At 43.4% G+C, this 25,305-nt stretch overlaps 1 protein-coding gene across 11 annotated transcripts in view; it reads right to left on the bottom strand.

The window, feature by feature from the left end:
* Positions 1–25,305, bottom strand: part of ARFGEF3 (ARFGEF family member 3) — a 138,913-nt gene that overhangs the window by 46,260 nt on the left and 67,348 nt on the right. For 6 of the 11 annotated variants that reach the window (XM_075924277.1, XM_075924276.1, XM_075924278.1 and 3 more), the window contains exons 10-23: positions 23,943–24,267; positions 21,935–22,047; positions 20,200–21,110; positions 16,921–17,004; positions 15,732–15,898; positions 14,579–14,744; positions 12,252–12,287; positions 11,392–11,499; positions 10,764–10,979; positions 10,418–10,528; positions 9,001–9,151; positions 7,878–8,192; positions 4,826–4,959; positions 335–480 (exon numbers count right to left, since the gene is read on the bottom strand). In XM_075924277.1, coding sequence (XP_075780392.1) covers positions 335–480; positions 4,826–4,959; positions 7,878–8,192; positions 9,001–9,151; positions 10,418–10,528; positions 10,764–10,979; positions 11,392–11,499; positions 12,252–12,287; positions 14,579–14,744; positions 15,732–15,898; positions 16,921–17,004; positions 20,200–21,110; positions 21,935–22,047; positions 23,943–24,267 — 2,983 coding nt within the window. The remainder of the gene's footprint in view (positions 1–334; positions 481–4,825; positions 4,960–7,877; positions 8,193–9,000; positions 9,152–10,417; positions 10,529–10,763; positions 10,980–11,391; positions 11,500–12,251; positions 12,288–14,578; positions 14,745–15,731; positions 15,899–16,920; positions 17,005–20,199; positions 21,111–21,934; positions 22,048–23,942; positions 24,268–25,305) is intronic. The other 5 variants (XM_075924270.1, XM_075924269.1, XM_075924273.1 and 2 more) reach the window with 3 other exon arrangements.

The raw sequence follows: 25,305 nt of genomic DNA, 5'->3' as shown, positions 1-25,305 counted from the left end.
ACAGCTAGTTTCCACAGGAATTGCCATGTTGAAACACACTAAATGTCTTGCCCTGGAATTATGTTTTTGAATTTAGACATTATTAGATGTTTGAGAAGTAGGCGTGAAAGTGCTCACAATGTACCTCTCTAGCTGTGCAATACTGTACCACAAGAAGGGGTGAGTATGTATTCCTGACTCTAGATAAAAGAAGATTAATAGTCTTTAAGATGTTATTATGTCTAGTGTAACTGCAGATATTCTGCATTAGTCAAAGTTTGATTTTTTTTTTAAATCTCTAAGTGAGGTGCGTTTACAATACCTTTTGTTCGACAGGTTCTTCTCTCTCTCTTACCTCTACTAGATGAGGTGCTACCAGACTCCAGCAACGCATGAGATGGAGCAATGGGCGGGATTTACTCCGTACAATCCTGAGCATGGCATCCCCAAGACGAAATAAATGGAGTGCACTTCTCCTGTCCTGGGTAGACTTTACTTCACCTACAAGAAAAATAAGGTGCATTAAGAAAATGAATGTGAAAATTGTTATGAGCAGAAGGACAATGAACAGGAATTAGGGATCTCTAGCATTTCATCTCCACAGGTCTCAGTTGAAATTCAAGTCTGGTCACAAAGTATTTGATTTAAATTCCGTACATATTAAAATGGGTCCAGAAAGAAATTCAGCATAGCAAGCAGTCTGTACTTGCAAAAGCACAGGAATAAACTGAAAAAGGATCTATTCTGTAGGAATGGCTTACACGGCTATGTCGTTTAGGTATGGTCTCACTACTTCACAATGTGTATTTTTTCAAATGCATTTTTAAGGTGTAATCACTTGGGGAAAATATAAAATAATAAATCAATGATAAAGGTTGCATTCTGGTGAGCATTCAGTCTAGATGGGCAAGTGGTTTATGATTCACCCTTAGTATGAGGAGTTGGCTTTAGAATCTTTTGGTAACATTTACAAGGAAAAGAGTTAACTGTAGTTTCTTTATTTTCATGGTAGTGGGAGGTTGTAAATTGTCTTTACAGAGCTAAAGAACACAGGATAAAGAGAACTTTAAAACCTTCTTAATTTCTCAACAGCCAATACAAATTCTTAATTCCCTAACACTTTGAAATCCATCGTAACTCTAATTTAATCTCCCACTGCTCTCAAAATGCTGGGAAATTCACATAATTGATAAATTCATAAGGATGCCTCTGCTTTTATCTCTAATGGAGACCATAATTAGGAAGCTTACCTCTTTTTGACACATAAAACAAATATTTAAGCAGCTGTGTGCACTACTATTAATGGTGTGAATCATAGAATCATAGAATAATAGGACTGGAAGGGACCTCGAGAGGTCATCGAGTCCAGCCCCCCGCCCTCAAGGCAGGACCAAGCTCCACCTACACCATCCCTGACAGATGTCTATCTAACCTGTTCTTAAATATCTCCAGAGAGGGAGATTCCACCACCTCCCTTGGCAATTTATTCCAATATTTGACCACCCTGACAGTTAGGAATTTTTTCCTAATGTCCAATCTAAACCTCCCCTGCTGCACTTTAAGCCCATTACTCCTTGTCCTGTCCTCAGAAACCAAGAGGAACAAATTTTCTCCTTCCTCCTTGTGACACCCTTTTAGATATTTGAAAACCGCTATCATGTCCCCCCTTAATCTTCTTTTTTCCAAACTAAACAAGCCCAGTTCATGAAGCCTGGCTTCATAGGTCATGTTCTCTAGACCTTTAATCATTCTTGTCGCTCTTCTCTGTACCCTTTCCAATTTCTCCACATCTTTCTTGAAATGTGGCGCCCAGAACTGGACACAGTACTCCAGCTGAGGCCTAACTAGTGCAGAGTAGAGCGGCAGAATGACTTCACGAGTTTTGCTTACAACACACCTGTTGATACAACCTAGAATCATATTTGCTTTTTTTGCAACAGCATCACACTGTTGACTCATATTCAACTTGTGGTCCACTATGACCCCTAGATCCCTTTCCGCCATGCTCCTTCCTAGTCAGTCGCTTCCCATCTTGTATGTATGGAACTGATTGTTCCTTCCTAAGTGGAGCACTTTGCATTTCTCTTTATTAAACCTCATCCTGTTTACCTCTGACCATTTCTCTAACTTGCTAAGGTCATTTTGAATTATGTCCCTATCCTCCAAAGAAGTCGCAACCCCACCCAGTTTGGTATCATCTGCAAACTTAATAAGAGTACTCTCTATCCCAATATCTACATCATTGATGAAGATATTGAATAGTACGGGTCCCAAAACAGACCCTTGAGGAACTCCACTTGTTATCCCTTTCCAGCAGGATTTAGAACCGTTAACAACAACTCTCTGACTACGGTTATCCAGCCAATTATGCACCCACCTTATCGTGGCCCTATCTAAGTTATATTTGCCTAGTTTATCAATAAGAATCTAACAGTTGTTGATGGAACACTATGTACAAATCACAGAGAGACCATTCATTAATAATAAAGTAATACATGCTGTTGAGTCAGAGAGAAAAGATATGAGTGGAAAATAACAAATTGAATGTCATTCTGGAATAATGCAAAGTAGTGCAAAAATCAATCTGAATTCACGGAGAGCAAAAAACTCTTCACTTAGCAGCAGCGCTAATCTTGTGTACTCCTCAAGCCTCATTTATATCTTGGTCCAAAGTTCTTTGGGTCAATGGAAAATGTTCTTTTTGATCAGGTCCTTATGCCCAGTCTGAAGAGCTATGGAGAATTACATATTACACTGCCCTTGTGCTACAAGGGGGTGGCTTTCACACGGCAGGAGAAACCTGGAGACTATCCGCTCTGCTTTATCTTGAGAATTTCTGTTGGGTGCACTGTCTGGAATCTAGTAGCAGTGTATTGCTATGTCTACCCACTTATGCTATGTCTATATTACCAGCTTATTTCAAAATAACCCCCAAAATAACCATTTCGAAATAAGCTTATTCTTCTTCCAAATAAGCCCTTTATTTCCAAATAACTCCCCTGTGTAGACTTGCCACTAGTGACATGTAACCTACATGCAAAATCTAGGTCTCCTCTTTAGCCATAGATGTTATTAATTTGGAATTAAAGGATTTAAATGGTATGTATTAATAAATAAAATAATAATTAATAATAAATGCTTATATTATAGAAGCACCCAGCTGTGAGTCAGGATTAGTACCCTATTAGGTGCTGAATTTAAAGCTCTCTTGGCCAGGGACTGTAGATATCTTTTTAAAATACTTTGCAATTCCCCTATGTCTACACTGCAAAGTTAATTTGAAATGACAGCCGTTATTTCGAATTAACATTAATAGCATATATACATGCAAATTTCGAAATAGCGGAGTGCTTAATTTGAATTTGGTAAACCTCATTCTACGAGGAGTAATGCCAAATTCTAAATAGCTATTTTGAATTAAGTAGTAATGCCAAATTCTAAATAGCTATTTTGAATTAAGTGCTGTGTAGACACTTAATTCAAGATAGGAGGCCTTCAGCCTTCCCAGGGAACCCTGGTGGCCACTCTGGGCACAACCAGGAAAACTTACTCTCCTTTCCCCCAGCCCCGGAGCCATTAAAGGGGTAGACCCTGGTCACAGTGCCTGTACCAGATCCAAGCCTGCCAACCCAGAGCCAGCAGTGGCCACCGGGCCCCCGACCCAGTGGCCCCAAAACATGAGCCAGCCAGCCATCTGCCGCTCCCCAGGAGCAGTCTGCCAGCTCCCAGGAGCCTGACGGGCTGGAGAAGGGGGGCACCTTCCTGGTTCAGGGTGGAGATCATGGACCTTATTCAGGTTTTGGGAGGAAGGGATGCCCCCAACGTCCATGATCTCCGCACTAGATGGAGGAATGCGACTGTCTATGGCAGGATAGCTGCCAGCCTGGCCACCAAAGGCCACATGAGAACCCAGGAGCAGGTTTGCATGAAAATCAAGTTGGTCCAGTGAGATCCCCAACCCTAGGCCCTGAGCTTCCCCCTTCCCCTCTCCCACCTCCTTTTCCCAGTCTCCCCAGAGGTTCATTCTCTGCCCCCCAGTTTTGTTCAATAAACCCAGTTTCTATTTTTGAACATACGTGTCTTTTGTTTGACATCAGGAAGGGGGGATAGGGAGGGGTAAGTGGAAGGACGTGAGGGAGGAACGGGCTATGAGCCCCCAGTGGGGAGGACCGGGGTGGATCTGAGTGCTCCTCGGGGTGGACGCTCTCTCCCTCATGGCCTCCTGGATCCTGACAGCCCCCTGATGGATCCCCCTGGATGGCAGCCTGCAGCAACGACCCCACAAGATGCACTGGCATGCCCAGGGGCAGCTCTGGCTCCATGTGGCCACGTGCTGTGGTGTCCCGAGTGCGGGCACTCCAAGACAGGACTGCTTTGTTGTCCCTCATCGAGGTAGACAAGCAAGCGGGGAACCTTGAGAACTGTCTGTCCGGGGTGGGGGTAGGGTCCCTTTAAGCAGGGAGTTCAGTTAGTGCGTGGGGTTGCTGCCTGAGGCTAAGTCCTAACCTGATGCCCTGCTGGTACTGATTCCGGCCAACCTTAACTTCAGTTCAGGGTCCACTCAGTGTGGACATGCTATTTTGAAATAGGTTTTGTGTGTAGATGCGTTAATTTGAATTAAGCTAATTCGAATTAACTATTTCGAATTAAATTAACTCAAATTAATGCTGTAGTGTAGACGTACCCCTACAGAGGGATCTTTCACTGAACTTTGTATTTTACTGTTGCCTTTAAGCTATCTGTCCTGGGCATATAGCAGCAAAGCAAACACTCAGAAAATCATGTAGGAAATGCAGAAAACATACAAGAAACACCTGAACCCATAAGAGGGCTTTAACAGATTTACCTGGCATTGCTAAGGAATAATCCACTGTATCTGTGACTGAATGAAAGAGCTGGGACTGAGAAGCTTTTTTGAGCTGGTATAGGAAGCCACCCAGTGCCATCAGGTTTAGCTTGTCAGCAGCATCTTCAAATAGCCTGTAAGCAACAATGCAGAGAATACAACTGGAGGTTAAAGTATCTATGTGCACTGAAGAACCCCGCCTACATACAGCTGCTGCCTGCCAGCTGCAGGCTGTTAGTAGCAGATTAGGTTACTGAGAGTTTAATAATTTAGATAGTGTTACCAACTTCATTTTGATCCACCAGTTTTATTATTTTTGGAGTAAGGAAAAGCAGGGGCCTCTATAATTAATCAGAACTCTTTCTGGGGCTCTAACTGCAGCATAGACCATTTTTAATTTGAAGTACAGCTAGTGGCTTCATGCAACAATCGATCCAATGGCTAAGCTAAAATATGACATGGGCCAATATTCAGCAGATGTGAACTGACATAGTTTCATTTACTTCAGAGTTGTACCGATTTGTACAAGGGATGTTAAATATTGGTTATCTGAATAGCTGAGTAACCTCAAGAATTCTTAGCAGTCAGTCAACTATTCTATAGTCCCGAGGGAGGGGGCAGGGCTGGCAGCCAGTGCTCACTCCCATGGAGCCCCCTGCCACTTCACGCTGCTGCCTCTATATCACAGGGTGCCAAGCAAATGCTGGTCCACGAGGGGAGCCAGTCCGCCTGTCGCCCTGTGCTGCTGCCTCTGATAAAAGCATATAAAAAAATGAATAAATTTTCAGTGTTTCACCTGGCTGCATCCTCCGCCCAGCCTGAGCCAGGGCTTGGAGGACCTGGCACCGCATGGACACTGCAGGAGGTGGGAGCAGGAGCAGATTGGGGGTAGGGTATCTGGCTAGGAGGGAGGGTGCAAGGAGGGGAAGGGTTGCCAGGTGTCCGGTTTTGTACCGGACATTCCAGTATTTGAGGGTTTTGTCCGGGAAACAAATTGAGAAATTATCAGACATTTAAAATGTCTGGTATTTTCTAGTGATAGAAATGTAGCCATGCTAGTCTGGTGTAGCTGAAACAAAAAAACAGGACTATGTAGCACTTTAAAGACTAACAAGATGGTTTATTAGGTGATGAGCTTTCATGGGCTAGACCCACTTTCTCAGATCCATTTGTGGAAGAAAATTGGCACAACCATATATACCAAAGGATACAATCAAAAAAATGAACACATATGAAGAGGACAAATCACATTTCAGAACAGAAGGGGGATGAGAGGAGGAGGTAAATGTCTGTGAGCTAATGGTATTAGAGGTGATAATTGGGGAGGCTATCTTTGTAATGGGTAAGATAATTAATGTCTTTGTTTAGATGGAGGCGTAAAGACTGAGGCGTAAAGCGGGACCAGCCCTGCTGCCCCCAACCCTGCTCCCCGGTGACCAGTTTCCTCCACACACCCCTCCTCCCAGCCCGTCCTGCTCTGCTCCCCTCCCAGCAGCCACACTGAGGCCCGGTATTTTTTTCCCCATGGCCTGGTATCAGGCGGTGGCCCATAGTTTGGGAAACGATGGTCTACAGCTGGTCTATAGCATTAATAAGATTTTGCTTATTAGTTAATCAACTACACAATTACATCCCTAATTTGACCCATCTGAGGAGCAAGTTATACACAAGCAATACAAGTGAATTAATCTTACTATGAATAAGGCTGCGTGTTTCTCATGGAGGTCAGAGAAGTCACGGATTCCATGACTTTCCACGACCTCTGTAATTTCTGGCAGGGCTGCTCTCCACACAGCGGATCTGGAACAGCTCCTCTAGCATGTGCAGCCCCCGCAACTTGGGCCATTCACAGCTCTGCTCCCTGCAGCCAGAGCAAACAGCTCCATGGCTCCAGAGCCAGATGCTCACCCCTGCTGGCTCCAGCACTGAGAAAACTGATAACCCACCTCCCTACCCTCAGTGCCAGCTGTAGCCCTGGGGAAACTGGAGGCAGCTGCTCCTGGGCCAGGACTCAAACTCAAAATCCCAAATTCTGGAGGCTGATGCCTTATCCATTAGACCATTGGAAAACCCAGGCTTTGCAATTCTTCCAAATCTTTTCTGTGATGAACCCCTCTCCTTTTATAATAGTATATCGCTATAGATACTAGGGGGCTGTGCCCCCCACTCACTACGCTCGCCACAGGATACATTATGAAAATCACATGTACATAACTAAGATCTCTATTAAGTATTTGTATTATTCTGTTGTCCTGTGCATGCTGTTGCAATTCTAAATGAAATAAAGATGATGCAGCGTATGAAAACACACTGTTCAGGCATTAACTAATTTTTGCCCATAATTTACAAATATACTTGAACCTCCATACTCTGGGTGACCCTGATCTGGAAACACCTGTGGTATGGACCCTGGCAAGGGAATGACAGTGCAGTGATGCACTTCTCCTGAGGCTTTCCTCCGCTACTCCCATAACAGTGTGGGGGAGAGGTTTGTGGCGCCACAAGTACCCCTGGGAGCAGGGTGCCAGGTCAGCATCACACTCCTCATGCCCAGACCCCACAGCACCCTGCCTGGCCCAGAAAATTCTTTAATCTGTCATATCCTGTTTACCAGGGTTGCCAGATTCAGGGGCAGATATAGGGCAGGGCGAACGTCCGGCCGCCCCGGGCCCTGCGCTTCAAAAAGCCCCGCGCATGCGCCGTGGCAAAGGGGGGGCCCTGCGGAATTATGCTGCCCGGGGCCCCACAAAATGGTCATCTGCCCCTGGCCAGGTTAAAGAGGTTAAGAGGTTCAAATATATGTTCCTCTTGCGGGTGGAGACAAGCATCGAAAAATTCAGCAAAAATGAGATTTTTTTTTTGCATGTTGAATGTGAAAATAGTATGTGCTAATGGAAATGTCACTCTTACCTCAACCCTAGCATTGGCTGCTAAGCAAATGGCATGAATGTCTGTATGGTCCACGTCTGACAGCCTGTTCCCTTTATTTCAGAAGATGGCTCAGGAGAGATTTTAAGAAGACCAAACCAGGTTTCAGACATTGCAATCCTACCTGTCAGCCTGAGTGGAGAGGGTGAGGACAGCCTTGGCGGCATTGCTTCCACTTAACAGGCTACCTCCGCGAAAGTCGAAGCCTCTGCCTTTGGTACTCTCCTTGATGAGGTCTTGAATGGAGACGGGCTGGATGACGGGATTGTTGCTCAGCGTGGTGTCCTTCTCGGGTGTCAGTTCCTTGGAGGAGTGTGCAGACGGATAATCCACTTGCAGCCCAGCTGTGGCCTGCTGCGATTGGGTTATAGTGAGAGGGGGCTGAGATGCGCCATCGCTGAAATGGGTGTGCTCTAGAGTGCTGATGTATTCACACACCCTGAGAACAAATAGGACAACATGGATTGTGAATCCCTAGAGTCAGTCACTACAAAACAATTTGGTTCGGCATTGCACTGGCTCCTTAGAGGTAACCTGGAAGCATCTGTCAAATAACAAAATCCTATGTATTTGTTTTACAAATACCTCTAATAGTGTCCCTCACTGGAGCTAGTTTAATAATTTAGAAAGCACATAGTGAAGTAGGCCAGTCAGGGGGGCATAAAAGCTAAAAGAATCGCACTACCTGAAAATGGTGATGTAGAGACCACTGGGCTGACGGTCATATCCGCTTTGGAGCCATCTTGGCCTATGGAGCCAGCCTATCTTGTGCTGAGTAAGTGGAGATTTGCTATCCTGTCCTGGGGCCTGGAATTTCTCTGAAAGGGACATTGCACTAATCTGAAGTCTGAGGGGAGACATACAGGAGTACCTGCTGCCTTTGTGTTTCTAAAAGCCTTGACTTTAAATGGCTTTAGAAAGGAAGGACAGGCTAGCGATTAGGGCACTTGCTGATTATCTGGGTTCATTTCCTTGCTCTACCACAGGCTTCCTAGGTGTGTATTAGCTGCCTCCATATGCTTTGAGGATTTAGGCCTTAGCTCCCTTGTGCCTCAGGTCTCCATCTGTACTACAGGGTTAATAGCCCTACCCTGGGTGGCAGCAGTGCTGTGGGGATCAATATATTAAGCCCTGGGAGCCCCTCCCAGAATGATGAAGGGAACAAATACCAATTTATTTCTCTCACACACACGCTCTAAGTTGCAGGATTCTGTTAAAATAAAGACAAAGCCACTAGGTTCTTGTACCTGAACACATGAGGCCAACAGTCTTGATTGTGGCTTCCCATTTCCAGTCCGACATTGAGGATGGCATCCATGCACAAAACATGAGCAGGGTGCAAGGAGACTCCCTGCACTTTCCCCATCTGCTCCAGCTTCTGCTCCACCTTCTGTTTCACTGTCCAGTAAAAAACAATAAAAAACATTTCTTAAGAATATCCGTCACTTAAACAAACAAACAAACAATTTGTTCTCACGTATGGTGGGGATGGAGGAGACCACAATATGAAAGATTTACGCTAATATGTTGTTTTAGGCAAAAGATAAAAGATAACACCTTTTTCAGATGTACATGCTACACTTAAGTTCATTCTCTCTCTGTGTGAGTGAGCGAGTTTAATGGTGTTCAACTGAATCAGTAGAAGATTTACACAGGATAAAATGGAGTGTGAAGTAATAAGATCCTGGTACAACGAAGTCTATGTGAGACTAATGGTCTCCTTGGTAGGTGTACTTCCCATGTATTTGCATGGCAATCATAGAACACTAGGGCTATGTCTACGCTTGTGGCTTCTTGCGGGAGTAATATGCAAATGAGGTTAAGCGTGGAATATCGCCGAGCCTCATTTGCATACCTAATGAGCCACCTTTTTCTTCAGAAGAGGCTCTTGCGCAAGAAGGAGCATCTACACTGCCCCTTCTTGGGCAAGAAAAACCTTCTTGCGCAAGAAAAACCTTCTTGCGCAATGCCGTTCTTCCTGAAAAGTAACAGGCGTAGCAGCATTGTGCAAGAGGGTTTTTCTTGCGCAAGAAGGGGCAGTGTAGATGCTCCTTCTTGCGCAAGAGCCTCTTCTGAAGAAAAAGGTGGCTCATTAGGTATGCAAATGAGACTCAGCGATATTCCACACAACCTCATTTGCATATTACTCACACAGGAAGCCGCGAGTGTAGACATAGCCTAGAACTGGAAGGGACCTCCAGAGATCAAGTCCCGTCTCCTGCCCTCACAGAAGGACCAAGCATATGGTCTCTATCAATCATAGAACCTCTGACTTTTGCAGGGCGGCTCTGCATGTGCTGGAGCGGCTCTTCACGCATGCCCGGGCCAGTCGCTGCTCCGGTTCCTACAGCCAGAGCAAGCAGCTCTGTGGCTCCAGAGCCAGCTGCTCGCCCATGCTGGCTCCAGCCCTGGGAAAACTAGTAATCCACCTCCCTACCCTCAGCTGGTGCCAGCAGCCCAGCTACTCCTTGAGCAAGACTTGAACTCATGGCCCCAGGTTCTGGAGGCTGACAGCTTAGCCATTCAGCCACTGGAGGAACCACTGCCAACATACTGTGCCACTGAAATTCCCCCTTTCCTGCTTCTGCCACCTATAACAAAATACCTTACAATGTCAGTTCGGTAACATTAGATAATAAAGACTAACTGGCCAATAGTAGCTACCTTGAGTTATAGTATCACTGGGCTCTTGGGCTTCTCTTTCCTCCTTCTCTTCTTGAACACAGGAGGCAGCAGCCATTTGGGCAAGGGCAGATGCGCAATTAGCAGCAACCCCTACAAAGAGGCAAAACACTTCTTGCGTAATCAGCATTTTTATTGATTTCTTTCACTGGAGTTATGCAATCTTACCATCAGACAGCATCACAAACAGGGTTATTGGGTTATACACCAGCTTTCCTGTGCTTCCCAGTTTGCTTCCCTCTTCCCCAAATTCCCTCTTAAGAACATTTACTATTTACTGCTTCATCCAGTTATATGAATCCATCTAGGCATTGGTCCATACTGATACCTAGAGCACAGCTCAGCCGGGCTGCCTTCCTCAGTCCATCCAGGCTCATACAAATAGAATCTTTCTCCTTCTGGTTCTGCTCCTTGACTCCTTCAGCTCCCAGGATGAATGCTAGCCCTTTGGAGCTTCCTGCCATGCGGCCAGTCAAAGGCGTGGATAAGGTATCAATCAAATTCTTCCAGCAGCCAATCAGAAGGTATCGAGCAAAAGCAACACCTGCAGCAAGAAATGAAACCATCATTTCCTGGAAAGCAAAAGAACTGCTGCTTTGTCATTTAGGGGAAATGGGCCCCATCTCTTCTTTACTTGCGGGACAATCTGATCTTTTTAATGAACCATCTGATCTTTTTACTAGTCCGTTGGATTTATTGACTTAGGTCTTTACGTTCTAAATATTTGTTCTGTTGTTTACTTTTAATAGGTAAACCGTTTAAAGCCTGCCACAGCACCAGCTGTGATTAATTGCATAAGCACATTAGGTTAAATTAATCCAGGGAACAACTTCACTGGGCTCAGTGTCCCATTTGTCTGAAGCCTTTGCACATTTGAATAAATTCCATGGGGTTCTACTATATAAAAGCCTTCTAATGGTGCACGCGCACACACACGCACAGAGCAGAGTTTCTACCTGCCACAATAGAATCATCCATCTTCTGATTCTGGGTGAGAGGAGATTGTGTTGATGCAGATGCCATCAGCTGCCCACCTATAGCACTGCTCCCCAATCCATCAATGTCTGCCAGGACATAAACACACACACATATGGGGTAAGAAGAACATTTCATATTGAACCACAGCACTAAGCATTCCAGAATTTCTCATAGCATGTTCTTGAGGGACTGATTCTCACTTACATGCCTCTGGCACTGTGATGGGACCTCAATGAGGGTACAAAAGGGCCTCCAGGTAATAAGAATTATAATCCCAACTGTTCTCCTCAGTGTAATTTTAAGTGATTCAAAGAAAAAAGCATCCATCACTTTCCTTGGTCCATAGTCTAGCAGACCTCACTGATAGGATGTTTTCTCCTGATATTAATCACAGTTCAGGGTAAGCCACAACTTTGACTCTGCTAGACCCTCTAAGCAGGGCCTTAAGGGTACAGTCCCCCACAAGTCAACTCAGCAGGTCCATTGTACAAGCATTCCCTTCGGGAGCTGTGACCAGTGGTTAACAGTGACCCAAGTCAGCCTTTTCAAAACCCAGTATTGTTTAATCTTAACAGCTGGAACGAAACATAACCAGATAGAAGGATTAAATTTTGGTAGGTCTAGCAGCTTAGCCCAGACACTCAAAACTTAGACTTCTCAACAGTCTCTGCCTTCAGGGGCTGCCTTTTAATTTACCCCAAAGTTTTGTGTGCTAGCCCTTCGCCAGTTATTACAAAGGACTACTTAACTCAGTGTTTTCAGAGGTGAAACATTAGAATGAATGATACCAGTAAATGGGGCTACCCGAAGTTATTGCTTCTAATTACAAGAAACTTACTTGTATGCGCCTCATGTAAACATATTGCATGCAACACTGAAACAGAAAATATTGATAAAGTTTTATAGGAATACCCACCTTCACAATATCCATCCTGCATTTTTTCCCCCCTAGGAATATATTAATGGGAGCACTGAAGTATTTGTCATAGATATTCCGGTCTTTTAGCTTCTTAGCAGAATTTTGTAGTATTTTAGCATATCCCTGACATAGTATCAATCTACATCAATGGGAGTTCAATCAATGGAAAAATTGCAGGCTCAGACTGCCAGTATTCATGCTCGTTCTGAGCCATGGGTACACTGCCATTACACTGCTGTTCTATTGGTGCCCTACTGCTGCTCCAATATCTGCCAGTGAAAATACAAATCTAGGATGTATGCCCAGAACACACCATGCTTTTTTCCAGAGGTTCCTCCTGAGAGGCCTGCAGTGACAAAGGAAGTTGGAGAGTTGAACCACACCACTTCTAAGGCAGTTACACAACTTCCTTTCTCCTGCATCAGTATTTACTTACAAGTTCTGGTCAAGTTTTAAAAGCCCCTTTGGCTTTTCTCCAAACTACAAATTTTTGAACAGTAATGGCCGTTAGCTATTTCAACTGACACCAGCGAAGCTGTGTCCCAGAGTGCTCTACAGAGTCTTCAGAAATCAACAGCCTTTGCCTCTGTAATAGCACACTGAAGTCAATGGAGCTGTTAATAAACACTGGTGAATAGAGAAAGAGGTTTGGGGAGACAGAAGTGCTGAGGAAAAGCAACATTTAGATCTTAGTGTTTTATAAAGGAGGTCAGTGTTCTTGCCTCTGTTTTACCGATGGGGAAACTGAGGCACCAGTAGGGATGTGACTTGTTCAAGGTCACACAGCAGGTTAATGGAAGAGCCAAGAGTAGAACTCAGGTCTCCCAAGGTCCAGTCCAGTACTGCCTCTCTAGTCTAATCCACCACATTCTATCCTTGTCACCCTAGGACTCTGAAGGAGAATCTTTAGAAAGGCACAGATCATGTTCTTTCGGTTCTGGGCACAAATCCTAGATTTAGATTTTGCTGATAGATTTTTGGAGCAGCAGTAGGTCTTCGATTCCAAGATATCAAAGGAAGATCATTTCAGCATCTGCCAGAGACAACCCCTGAAGCTCAGTTATACCAGCTAAGGATCCGTCCCTATAATATCTCTGACAAAGCTACAGAGCTACTTTTCACATGCTTTGACTATCATGTAAGCCCTGATTCTGATTAGAAACATAAAACTTGCCATACTAGCTCAGACCAATGGTCCACATAGCTCAGTACGCTGTCCTCCAACAGTGACCAGTACTAGATGCTTCAGGGTAATGAAATGAACAGGGCATAGTTTTGGCCTTTGCAACATCCACAGATTGATTGACTGTGCATTGTGTGAAGTACTTCCTTTTGTTAAACCTGCTGTCTATTAATTTCATTGGGTGACCCTGTTCTTGTGTTCTCTATAAGGGTAAATAATACTTCCTTATTCACTCTCTATACCATTCATAAGTTTATATACCTCTATCACATCCCCTATTACTTGTGTCCTTTCCAAGATGAACAGTAACAGTCCTTTTAATCTCTATTCTATACACTTAATCATGTTTTGGTTTGCCTTTCTCTGTACCTTTTCCAGTTCTAAGATATCTTTTTTGAGATGGGCAATCAGAACAAAACACTGTATTCAAGGTTTAGGCATGCCATGGATTTATATAGTGGCATTACAGTATTTACTGTCTTGGTATCTATCATTTTCCTAATGGTTCCTAACATTGGTAGCTTTTCTGACTGCCACTGTACTTTGAGCAGATGTTTTCAAAGAACCATCCACAATGACTCCAAATCCCTTTCTTGAGTGGTCACAACTAATTTAACGTTATCATTTTGTATGTATAGCTGGAATTATTTTTTTCAATGTTCATGATTTTGCATAAATCAGTAGGGGCTTGGAAGACTGCCATAAACACAAACAAGCTAACCTTTCTGAGTCTATTCAGTTTTTGGTCATACTGGCCATAGAGAACCAAGGTACTGTCAGGTATTTTTTTGAAATGATCCAGGATTCAAGTACTTTCAACACAGAATGTCTGATTCAGAGTGAATGAGGTACATGCCACACCTGAATCCAAATTTCTTCTCCAGTGGCACATTAGTAAGCACTGTCCTTCAGCCATATAGCATGTTGAACTACAGGTAATTGAGTGAAGCCTAATGTTTAAATATTTAATATTTTAGGTATCTACAGAATACATTTAGAAGTTAATCTGTATATATACAAACAGAATATGGTGTTCATGTGGCAATGGCAATATGATACTGACCGGTCAACATGGTGATGAGTGGAAGACTGTGCTCCTCAGGGCTTCCCCAGTAACCAGCCTCTCCCAGCATGTTCCTTTCCAGTACCTGATGGTAGAGCTCCTCAACCCATGCCTGAGAGAACACCATCAATACTCCGCTGGACTGAACCTGCTTCATAAACTCTTTCTGCAGAGAACAATATAAATCTAAATATAACATGACAGTCATCTATGTGTATGCCTCAGCTACCAGATCCACTTCTCGCCAAGCAGACTGATGCACACAAAGAAATGAGGAGGCAGAGGATGGGGGTACAGAGTTTCTGTAAGAGTAAAAACTGACCCAGAGCTAGACTGTGCCTGGCCCTTACACACCTGGGCAATGATGAGTGAGATGGTGCAAGGAACTTTCCCCTCTCTTTGTGGCCATTCACGTAGGAGACAGGCATAATTACAGTTCCTATGATGAGGTCACTGGTGGGACAGGTCCTTCAATACTTTTCCTGAGCTGTACAAGACCCAAATAGGGCGTGGGAGGCAAGCCATGGCCCAACACCCACGCCTGTTGAGTAAGACCTGAGTGCTGGAAGATGTGAGGACACCTGCTGCTCCCTATGGTGCACATAGGCTCTGCACTGCCCTCTAATACAGGGCTTTGCCTTCATGGGCCAACTAATCAGGAATGTGCCCTGCCTCATTAAGAGAAGTTCTTACTCAGGTGACACACCCAATGACACACAAGGCCAAGTTCAGGCCTGGTGCAAGGATGCGCTCTCCCAAAAGACTGAATTATTCTGAGAAAAACAAATGGGAAATGCTAATAACGTTCAAAGGTTAGTTTTGATAATCACTGGAATTGAAACACTTTTTCATATTACCCACCCCCTTCTGCACCAAATGGTGTGAACTAAAGCTAGGCAAAGTGAGAGAGAGTGAGTGTATATACGTGGGGAAGCATGGAATAGTTTACGGTCTCTGTGTGTGTGCACGCGTGCGGACTAGTTTACGGTCGCTTCATGATTTGAAAATATCAGGTTACTTTCTCTGCCTAGTCTCAAATGATTGGGAGGAAACGAACAGAGTTTAGCAGCTCCAAATAAAATAAATACTGTATCTTCAGTCACCAAAGGGCTTTTTACTTCTCACCATGGTTTGTTCTATCTTCCTCACTCACCAGGGACACAGGTGCTTGGGCAGGTTTCTTCCTGTAGTAGTCTGAGTTGTTCAATTTCAGGTTGAGAAGAAGGGCATAATGCGAGACCATGTAGATACTGTCTGCATTCATCACAGTCTGGAAGCTGAAATTGGGGTTCCCCTCAAATCCTGGTGAGAACATCATATCTAACAAAAAGGCAGAGTGAGCCCTCACACTTCAAATAGATTTTGCTCTGGAACAATCACAACCTAATTCTAGTAAAACATAGGCCTTCAGTAGTACCATATTGCTCGAGTAGGTTAATATGACTATATATTATAGATGTCTATTGTAAACATTTAATATAATCAATATTTTTCTCCATTCCTATCTTGAGTTTGATCCTGTAGAGTGCTGAACACTAACTCTGGTCCAGCCAAGCTCTGAAGCATATGCTCAACTTTAACCATATGACTAGTGCAAGACTTCAAAAGGCCAACTGACATGTTCAACGTTAAGCACATAGCTAAATGCTTTGTGGGATCAGGAGCAAAATGCTCAGCACTTTGCAGGATCAAGCCCCATAACATCATCCACTCTTTGACCTAAAGTTAGAATTAGAGGGAGAAATATTTGGTGGTAATTTGGCTAGAAGTTGGCATACCTTGTATTGTCAGCAGATAGCTGGACAGTTCATGTAAGTAGTACAAAGAGCTGCTTTTCAGATGTGCAAAGCACTCCCAACTCCACTTGACTTCAACAGAAGCTGTGACTGCTAAGTTCCTCTACAAATATTTACTTGTAACTATGTCTCCTGATCATCTTCATAATAGCATGATCCCTTCTTCTCAGGCAGATATTAAACAGAACTATACATCTTCTTTAGGGTTAAGTTAGTTAGTTGACTGGTTGGAAAACAAGTCAAAAACTGAAATATTTATTTGAATCCTTGTTTTTGTTTGTAAACTATGGATGGGCAATATATTTGCGGGCTTCACCTCTGTAAAACTCCATCCTAGAGGAGTATTTGCTATGAAGCTAGAATCAGCTTCTGCGGTTGATAAACTGTTTCAGCAATGCCAAATCACTTGATTACTACCCAATGGTTTATTGCTAGTATACTCCTCCCACCATAAAGATCATACCTCTTCTTAGACACAATTTAAAAAAATACAATAAACCATAACATTAAAAAACCACACACAGAAAAAAATAATGATTTTCTTGCCTCGTGAGGGTTTGACAGTTCTGTGCTGCTGCCTTCTTGGACTTTCCATTGACGTCACTTGGGGGGCGTAGATAAGGTGAATAACTGTTTGAGGGCGGATTTAGAAAGTGAATAATTGTTCACGGGTGGGTCTAAAAATGAATAACTGTCTGAGGAGTGGGGTGTGTGGAAAAGAAGTCATGGGACTGGACATGTATAGTGTCCACAAAAATGTGTGTTTTACTTATGAGGGGGAAAATGTTGGATATTCCTGTGGTTACTCCTGGCAGAAATCTTCATCTTGTCTTGTAATAGGCCCCAGTGCGGCAACACGTTTCACCATGCACTTAACTGTAAGTCTATGAGTAGTTCCAGTGATTGCAATGGAACTTCTCATGTGTTTAAAGTTAAGGGTGTATTTAAGTACTTTGCTGGAGTGAGACCATGATAATGAAACCTGCTGCTTCAATATATTGATTTGCTACTTAAGGTCAGCTTATAAAAGTTACATCAGTTAGAATAGAGTGAAAGAAGAATAAGGCATTAAAGAGACATCTTAAAGAAAATATAGAAAATTCTCTTTGGCACATTTTACATATAAAATTTATACAAAATTGCACACCAAACTGATGTGCATAGCTACTGCAATTAAAAGTGCAAAAATTTGCAAAATTGCAAGTGAAAACTGCTAAGCGTGCATGGAAATGAGCTATGCCTATGTATGCCCAAAATGTCTGAGTTACCAATTCCTCTAAAACATGGAAAAGTTGCAGTTCCCTCATGTATATTGAATGGACTGAGCAACTGCTCAGCCTCAAAAAGGAAACCAGCAGCTAATGGGTAGGCTTGTAATCATGAACAATACCTGTAAGGCATAAACACCATAAAATGCTTCCATTAACAGAATATGATAGATGAGCGACAGACTGTGTAAACTGTCCTGTTTGATTATTCAAACAATGTCTGGTTTGTTAGAATTAACAACTCGGTACTGTTCTGAAAATAACACTCTGCGTTCCGAGAATATTAGTTACTAACTTTAATTATAAAAAGCTGTACCCATAACAAATTAATATACTGCCTGGAGGAGGACAACAATTCATTCAATTGTTTAGAGAGGTCACAGAAGAGTCATGCCACATAGATTTGGGTTTGTTTGTTTTTTAAATCAAGAACATGTGATGTGTGAAATATCAAATTATACTATATAAACAAACATCCAACTTAGTGCTATTAAGTTTTCATGTTCACTCTTTTGATCTAGTAACAAATATGGGCAAATTTTTCAAGGAGAAAAAAAAGATTAAAATTATAATCATAATATTTCCCAAACACATATTTCTGACTACTTTTTTTTTTCAAATTTCATCTGAAAGCATATCAGTATTCCCTTCTTTATAATTCATAAATCTGTGCTCTCTCAGCTGTTGTTCAATTCTATAATTGTGTTATATAAGTATTTTAGGACATAGCTGATGTGAAAGACACTATTATACATAGTACTGCACTGCATTATTCTAGTGCATTAAAAAACATGAATGGAACAAAGTAGATAGGACGGGGATTCTCTGCATAGAAACACAGATTTACTGAAAATTCACAAGTTAGCTCATTAGCACGCACGCTTAATGGATTTAACGGTATCTGACTGTACTTTTAACTATCCAATCTTCAGGGGTTTAATAGGCACCGGCTCTGCCTACTTGTTTTTCCCTTTGATATTTTCATTCCCTCTGCTCCTTGTTTCCCGCCCCCTTCTATTTTCCCTTCACCTCCTTTCCCTATTTATTTTGGGTCTGCACATCCTAAACTCATAACTCCGGTTATCTGAAGAAGTGGGCTGTGCCCACAAAAGCTCATGATACCATCTACATGTTTTGTTAGTCTATAAAGTGCTACCAGAATTTTTGTTGCTTTTTAAGTTTATCCTGCAGACTAACTCGGCTTCCCCCTGAAGATTCTGTACTTATCAGTTAGATCCTTTACTTAGTAAGCAGGTTCTCTACAAAAGCTAAGTTTTCCACCTATGCCCTTCAAAAAGAAAACAGCAATGGATCTTTTCAACACAGCCACCACTGAGACTTGCACACAGATGTTGGTAGGACACAACAACTTTCCTTGCAACCATGCTTCCATGAAATACAAGGATGCTTCTTCCTGGGAACTTTTTATGATCTGCTGAGTGCATTTTTAAAATACTTGGCCAAATTAGACTAAAATTAAGGTAAAGAACGTTAACAATGAAGGTAATTAGCCATTGTGCTAGCCTAGCTATGGACATGGTGGTTTCCATGATGTGCAGTCTAAATCAAGACTAGCTATCTTTCCAAAATAGATGCTCTAAAAGCAAACAGAAAGGTACGAGCTTGATGTAGAGATTAATGGGGGAGGTTCTTTGGCCTGTGTTCTTTGGGCTGAGGATATAGGATGTATCATTTTTGAGTTTGTGTGTGTAGAAGATAGAATGAATGAGTGAGTGAATAAATGACTGAACGAGAGAGAGGACCAAGGGTAAAGGTGGTTGTGGTGAAATCAGATAAGGAACAAATATATATCTTAAACATGTTGGATCATTATCAGGATAAAAAAGTCTCTTTACAAATAGAGAATATTTATACTAGCTATGTATATTTTCAATAGAAAATAAGCCTTCACTTGGTCATCTTTAATTTCCAAAGATCAAACTCTCAAAGGTCCTTATTCTGAAAAATTAAGTGTAACTATTTGCCCTTTAATGCCTGCGCCCTAGACTATTTTGTATTTGCTGTGGGATGAGAGTCTGTTTAGGTAACATAGATTAGTAATAGGAAAAGATGCCCTTTTTACAATTTACTACTGAGAGACTTTTGGTTTCTTCTTTGTGAAGTTTTGAATTGTTAATATTAATGCAGATGTATTGCAAACTATATTTAATCCATTTTAAAATAGAAGATGGGTTCATGCCTCTTATTCCTATGCTCATATGAAATCCAAAGCACTCCTTACTCAGAAAAGGTTGTTTTACCCCACTGTGCTCTTTTGATGTACGGTATAATATATGGGAAACATAGCTACCACATCAAAGTTTATCTTCTCCCTTCATTAAAGGCTATTAAATCAATGGAGAGTCTCTCATGGATGTCAGAGAACTTGGGATAATATTATTTAACTAAAAAAAAAATAGTTTGTTTAAAGGAAGATTTATATGCTTGTTACAGCATCAGTCTGCCTATTCTAGAAGTGGCTTAGGATTACTTAGGAGAAGAGGCGCTCTTCAAATATAATGCATGTTAATTGCATAGTAAATATCGACTTTCAAACCTGAGCAGAAGGTCGAGGCAAAATTCTGGAGCGCTAAATCCACCTCCTCTACACGGTGGAGAGTTATTAGTCGAGGAAGAAGGGCTTCAAGGGACTGTACAAACAGCTGGGCACTGTGCTGGTCTGCTTCTTGGTTCTTCAATAATTTCAAAGAGAGAGCAGCAGTACGCAAGGACCTCTGTCCAGGACAGTCCCTTGGAGTCTGCTCTTCATCAGCCAGTGAACAGTTATCAGAACCTATGTCTGAGACATCTGACCTCCCAGAGTCTTTCTCTGCTGCCATGGAGTATTGATCACACGAGTCAAATTCAGTCCTAGAAAGATCTTGGTCATCAACGCTGAAGTTACTTTCACTGTATCTGGATCCATAGGACCGTGTCCTGCAGTCAACGGACAGGAAATTAGTTATATCTGGATAAACGATGGTGTGACTCCTTTGAACCACATCTGGCTGGTCTATTGTTTCTGACTCCGACTCTTTACACTCAATCTCTTTAAAGTCTTGGCTGGCTGGAGACTGCAGTGAGTTTTTTTGATCCTCAGGGTTATCCTCTGGAGTAGTCTGCCCCATATCTCCCTCCAAAGTGGTTTGCCCAGTATCTGTGGTAACACTAATGCTAATGTCAGGACTCTTCTCGTTTCTTGATTCCCAGGGCGTATGTTCTGATGACAGGACACGCCTTTGCCACCTAAAATCAGCATCATTGATTTCCATAGAGTCTCTGCTTGTCTCAGTCCCATCCCTCAATTCTTCCAGGCGTCGGAGTAGCAGGTGGACCTGTTCCTCATTAAGGCCTTTTCCTTGGCTTAGTTCATCTAATGCCCCAAGCAGGGCACAGACACAAGAAACTGAGGCATAACATGCTTCAATTCCACCTTTTATGCAAGCTTCAGTCATCCCATCCATGATACTACAATTTCAAAATAAACAAATGAATGACATTTATTCTAGCTGATGGATCAAATTCCTAGAATAACCTGATATTGTTATTGTACATCATCAATTTTAATAAGCAGAAAAAATTTACAGTGAAATAGTCCTGCAAGACTGTTCATGGCAAACCACTGTATGATATCTTTTTAAAGGCGAGCTTTAATTTAAAATAAATAAAACACTGAAGCAATTATTAATATCCCCAAGTCATTAACTTAGCTCTAAGAATAGCAAATCAAGAGATTGAAAACTAAAATTATCTAGTGAGTCTGTATTTTTAAAAGCATCCATACACATTGATGCCTTCCAACTCAGATCTTTTCTTCTTGTGTCTTCAGAGCTACAGCACCCTGATCCTGCCTCACTTATGTATGCGTTTAAGTTTCTGAGCAGCCCCATTAACATCTACTGGGACTACTCATGCTTAAAGGTAAGCACATGCATAATTGTTTCCAGAGTCACAACCTAGTGGACAGATTTTCAAAAGGTGTTTGGATGGATTTAGGATTTCAATGGAGTTAGGTACCTAATCTGCTTAGGTACTTCAAAAACTTCCACTAAGTGATTATCTGTATGTTTAGTTACACAAACATCTTTGAAAATATGGGCCTAAGAAATTTAATTTTTACCACATTTTATTCCTTCTCCATTTTCTCAGCTCTATTCACCAGCATCTAATTAGAAAGTTTACATAGTTCTCATTTGTGTACATTCCTGCTAGAGTGGTTTTTCAGTAGCTACTAAACTATCTCAGGTTTGTAAACCTAAAAAGAAGAATCTAAAAAAGGGAATAAAGCATACAGTTTGAGAAGATCCAGATGGGACTTCCTTTTTGAGATTGATCTCTTTCTGGATTCTGGTTCAGACGAGCAAGGTCCTGCCAAATCACATAGCTGTCGTGGACTACCTAATATCTAAAATAAAATAGAATCCAAGTTGCAGAATGGTTATCTAAATAGCTCAAATAAACGAGTCTTTGTTTTATGGATAATCCAGGTCAACAGTCAAAGGACAGGTCACATCAAAGGAAAATATATCTTATTTATTATGGATACTTTTCTTTCGCTCTTTTCTTTTTAAATCAATAGGAAGATGGTAGAAACTGCATACATTGAATTGTGATTCAAATACAGAATGCTTCAAAATACTGACAAATGCATTTCCTTTTATATTTTTGTATAGATAAATAAGTAAATGCAGAGAAACTGCATACAAGACAATTCAAATATTAAGCATACAGCAAACATCCTTAATAGGATAGCAGATCTAGCACTCTGCATAGGGAGGCAAGATGGAGCAGTTAATCCTGGAACCCACAAGTGAAGAGCATGGGGCTAGATGGATCACTGGTCAGACCCAGAATGGCCAGTGTTCTATAGAGTCTCTGGAACTGAGATACAGTAAAACTCCATTGGTCCGGCATCTGATGGTCTGGCACTCCTGATGGTCCGACACCATCAGGAACCTGGAAGTGCTCCGGGCAGCCGGACCATTGGAGCTGCTCTGCCCTAGCTTCCCCTATTCAGCGGCTGCTAAAACTGACCAGCGGCTGAATCGGGGAAGCCGGAGGCAGAGCAGCTGGGGCACTGCTGGGTAGGTCCCCTAGCGCTGCCCCTCGGGGCTGCTGGACCAACCGGGCAGCACCCCAGGTGTCCCCGGTTCAGCCGCTGCTGAAACTGACCAGCGGCTGACTCCAGGAAGCCCGAGGCAGACTTGGGGACACCTGGGACAGAGCAGCTGGGGTGCTGCTGGGTTGGTCCAGTAGCGCCACACCTCGGCGCTGTGGGACCAACCCGGCAGCCCCCCAGCTGCTCTACCCCAGGCGTCCTGATTCAGCCGCTGCTGAAACTGATCAGCGGCTGACTCCAGGAAGCCCGAGGCAGAGCTGCTCTGCCCCAGGCTTCCTGGAATCAGCTGCTGATCAGTTTCAGCAGCGGCTGACGTGGGGACACCTGGGGCAGAGCAGCTGGGGTGCTACCAGGTTGGTCCAGTAGCGCCAAGGAGCGGCGCTGCGGGACCAACCCAGCAGCACCCCAGCTGCTCTGCCCCAGGCTTCTCCGATCAGCCGCTGCTGGTCAGTTTCAGCAGCGGCTGAATCAGGGACGCCTGGGGCAGAGCCGGACTATCGGAAGGGGGGGCTATGAGGGGTCTCAGGTGGCATCCCCCCCACCCTAGACCCTTCATAGCCCCCCCTTCCGATAGTCTGGCATATCTGATAATCCGGCACCCCCTGGGTCCCAAAGGTGCCGGATTATCGGAAGTTTACTGTACTTCCCAGAACAGTTAGTGACACGAATGGAGCAGGCTACTCAAGAAGCAGACAGCTGCTTTGTATCTGTCCTATTGTACCTTCAAAACCTGGCACTGAATGAAAAGATATTTCCATCTTGGCTTTGTGAACATTATAGTGCCAGTGACTGCCTCCTTATAGCAAGAGGAAAGAGTGGGAAAAGATATCAGAGAACTTGGGAACAGAATAATTTATCTTCTATCACCCATCAAAGCGATCATGCCGCAGTCACAAGATCTGCTCCCAACAAAGTAATACAGCACCAATATTTCCACTGTTGCCAAGACAGCTGGTATGACTGAGACAAAAATGGTAAAAAAGGAACTTATCAAGCACTGGTAAGACTAAAATACATTTTGCAGAACAGCCTTCACTGTAACAACTGTTGAGAGAGGATTATTTTGACATGCATAGGAGTATCACATAGACTGGACTTCTACATGCACCTCACTGTAATTTACAATTAGCAATGTTTACTTCCCCTGCATTCGATTTGGATTCAGATCTCAATTTTCCTACCTCTTTCATGATTTTGATGGCTTCCACTCGGTGCTGGGGTGGGGGATATAGCAGCATTCGGTGATAGAGTGACTGGAGCACAGGTTTCATGGACTCTACTGACCCCACCAATCTAACCAGTTCTGCTGCAATGTAATATATGGTCCGAGCAACAGGGCCGCTGAGGGCAGGTGCTGTGGAGGAGCAACCTGAGCCTCGACCATGATCAGCGACCCCCAAGGAGGGCGAATCGGCCTCAAGATAGATGCTACTGTGAGCAGAAGTGATTGTTTTGTCATGGATTGGATTTCCCAGGATTACAACAAGGGCTGGACACAATTGCTTCCTGGGGAAAGGGAAAAAAAGAACAGATGAAAATAAGAAAAAAAAAAAGTGTCCCAGAAACAGCTTTACAATAGCCTAAAACCCCCTTCAACTCAACTCATTCTGGATTGAAACAGCTTGGTAAAGATGTTTAGCCCAGTGCCTGCCAAGAGCGAATTCAAATCAGTGGTGAAAGTGCCTGTGTGTATCTCATTGCCACCTAACTCCCTTCTAATGACTTTAAATACTCACAAAGAATTAATAGCTTCAAGCAACATGCTTATATTCATATTTGTGCTACTTTGTACCATAATAATTAGGGATGTTAAATTTTGATTAATCAGTTAATTGAGTAGTTGATGGAATTTTGACTACTCGATTGGTTGATAAGGGAGGAGGGGGGGCACTCGCTATCCCTGCTGTGGCTCTGCCTTTTAAATGTACTAAGAGCCGCCCGCAGCCCTTGCTACATTTCCAAAGCAGAGATGCAATGGGGAATTCAGTGAGAGTAGGGACTCAAGCAGTCCCCGCTCGCACCAGGCCCTGACTGCTGCATCTCAAGGCAGAGGACCAGCATGGAAACTATGGTGGACTCAGCATGGAAACATTTGCATATTGATTATGGTGATTCATTTATTTGCATATTCAGGGATCAGTGTGACCCCATTCTGCCAAGCAGCCCAGCTGCCCCGGGAGCAGCCCGTTCCACCACGTGACCGGCCAGCCCTGGAGCAGCCCCAGCCCCATCAGAGGAACCCTGCTCTGCCACACGACTCAGCTGCCCTGGGGCAGCCCCACTCTGCTATGTGGGCTGGCCATCCCTAGAGCAGCCAAGCTCTCAAAGCAGACATCCATCACGTGGCCCCGCTGGCTGGGCTGTGTGGCTGCCCCTGTAAGGACAGCCTCACCGTGGCCCGGGTTCCAGCCATGGCACACGTGGCAGCCCACAGCACCACTCACCATACGAGAGTGGGAGGAGAATTTTAGGGAATTGTGCTCCCCAGTGGGCGGGGCTTATTAGCAGCTGGCTGTGTGGCCTGGCAGAGTTCCACAACCCAGC

This window comes from Pelodiscus sinensis, chromosome 3 (assembly GCF_049634645.1).
Source record: "Pelodiscus sinensis isolate JC-2024 chromosome 3, ASM4963464v1, whole genome shotgun sequence".
NCBI lineage: Eukaryota > Metazoa > Chordata > Testudines > Trionychidae > Pelodiscus > Pelodiscus sinensis.
This window is presented reverse-complemented; position numbering and strand designations above follow the sequence as displayed.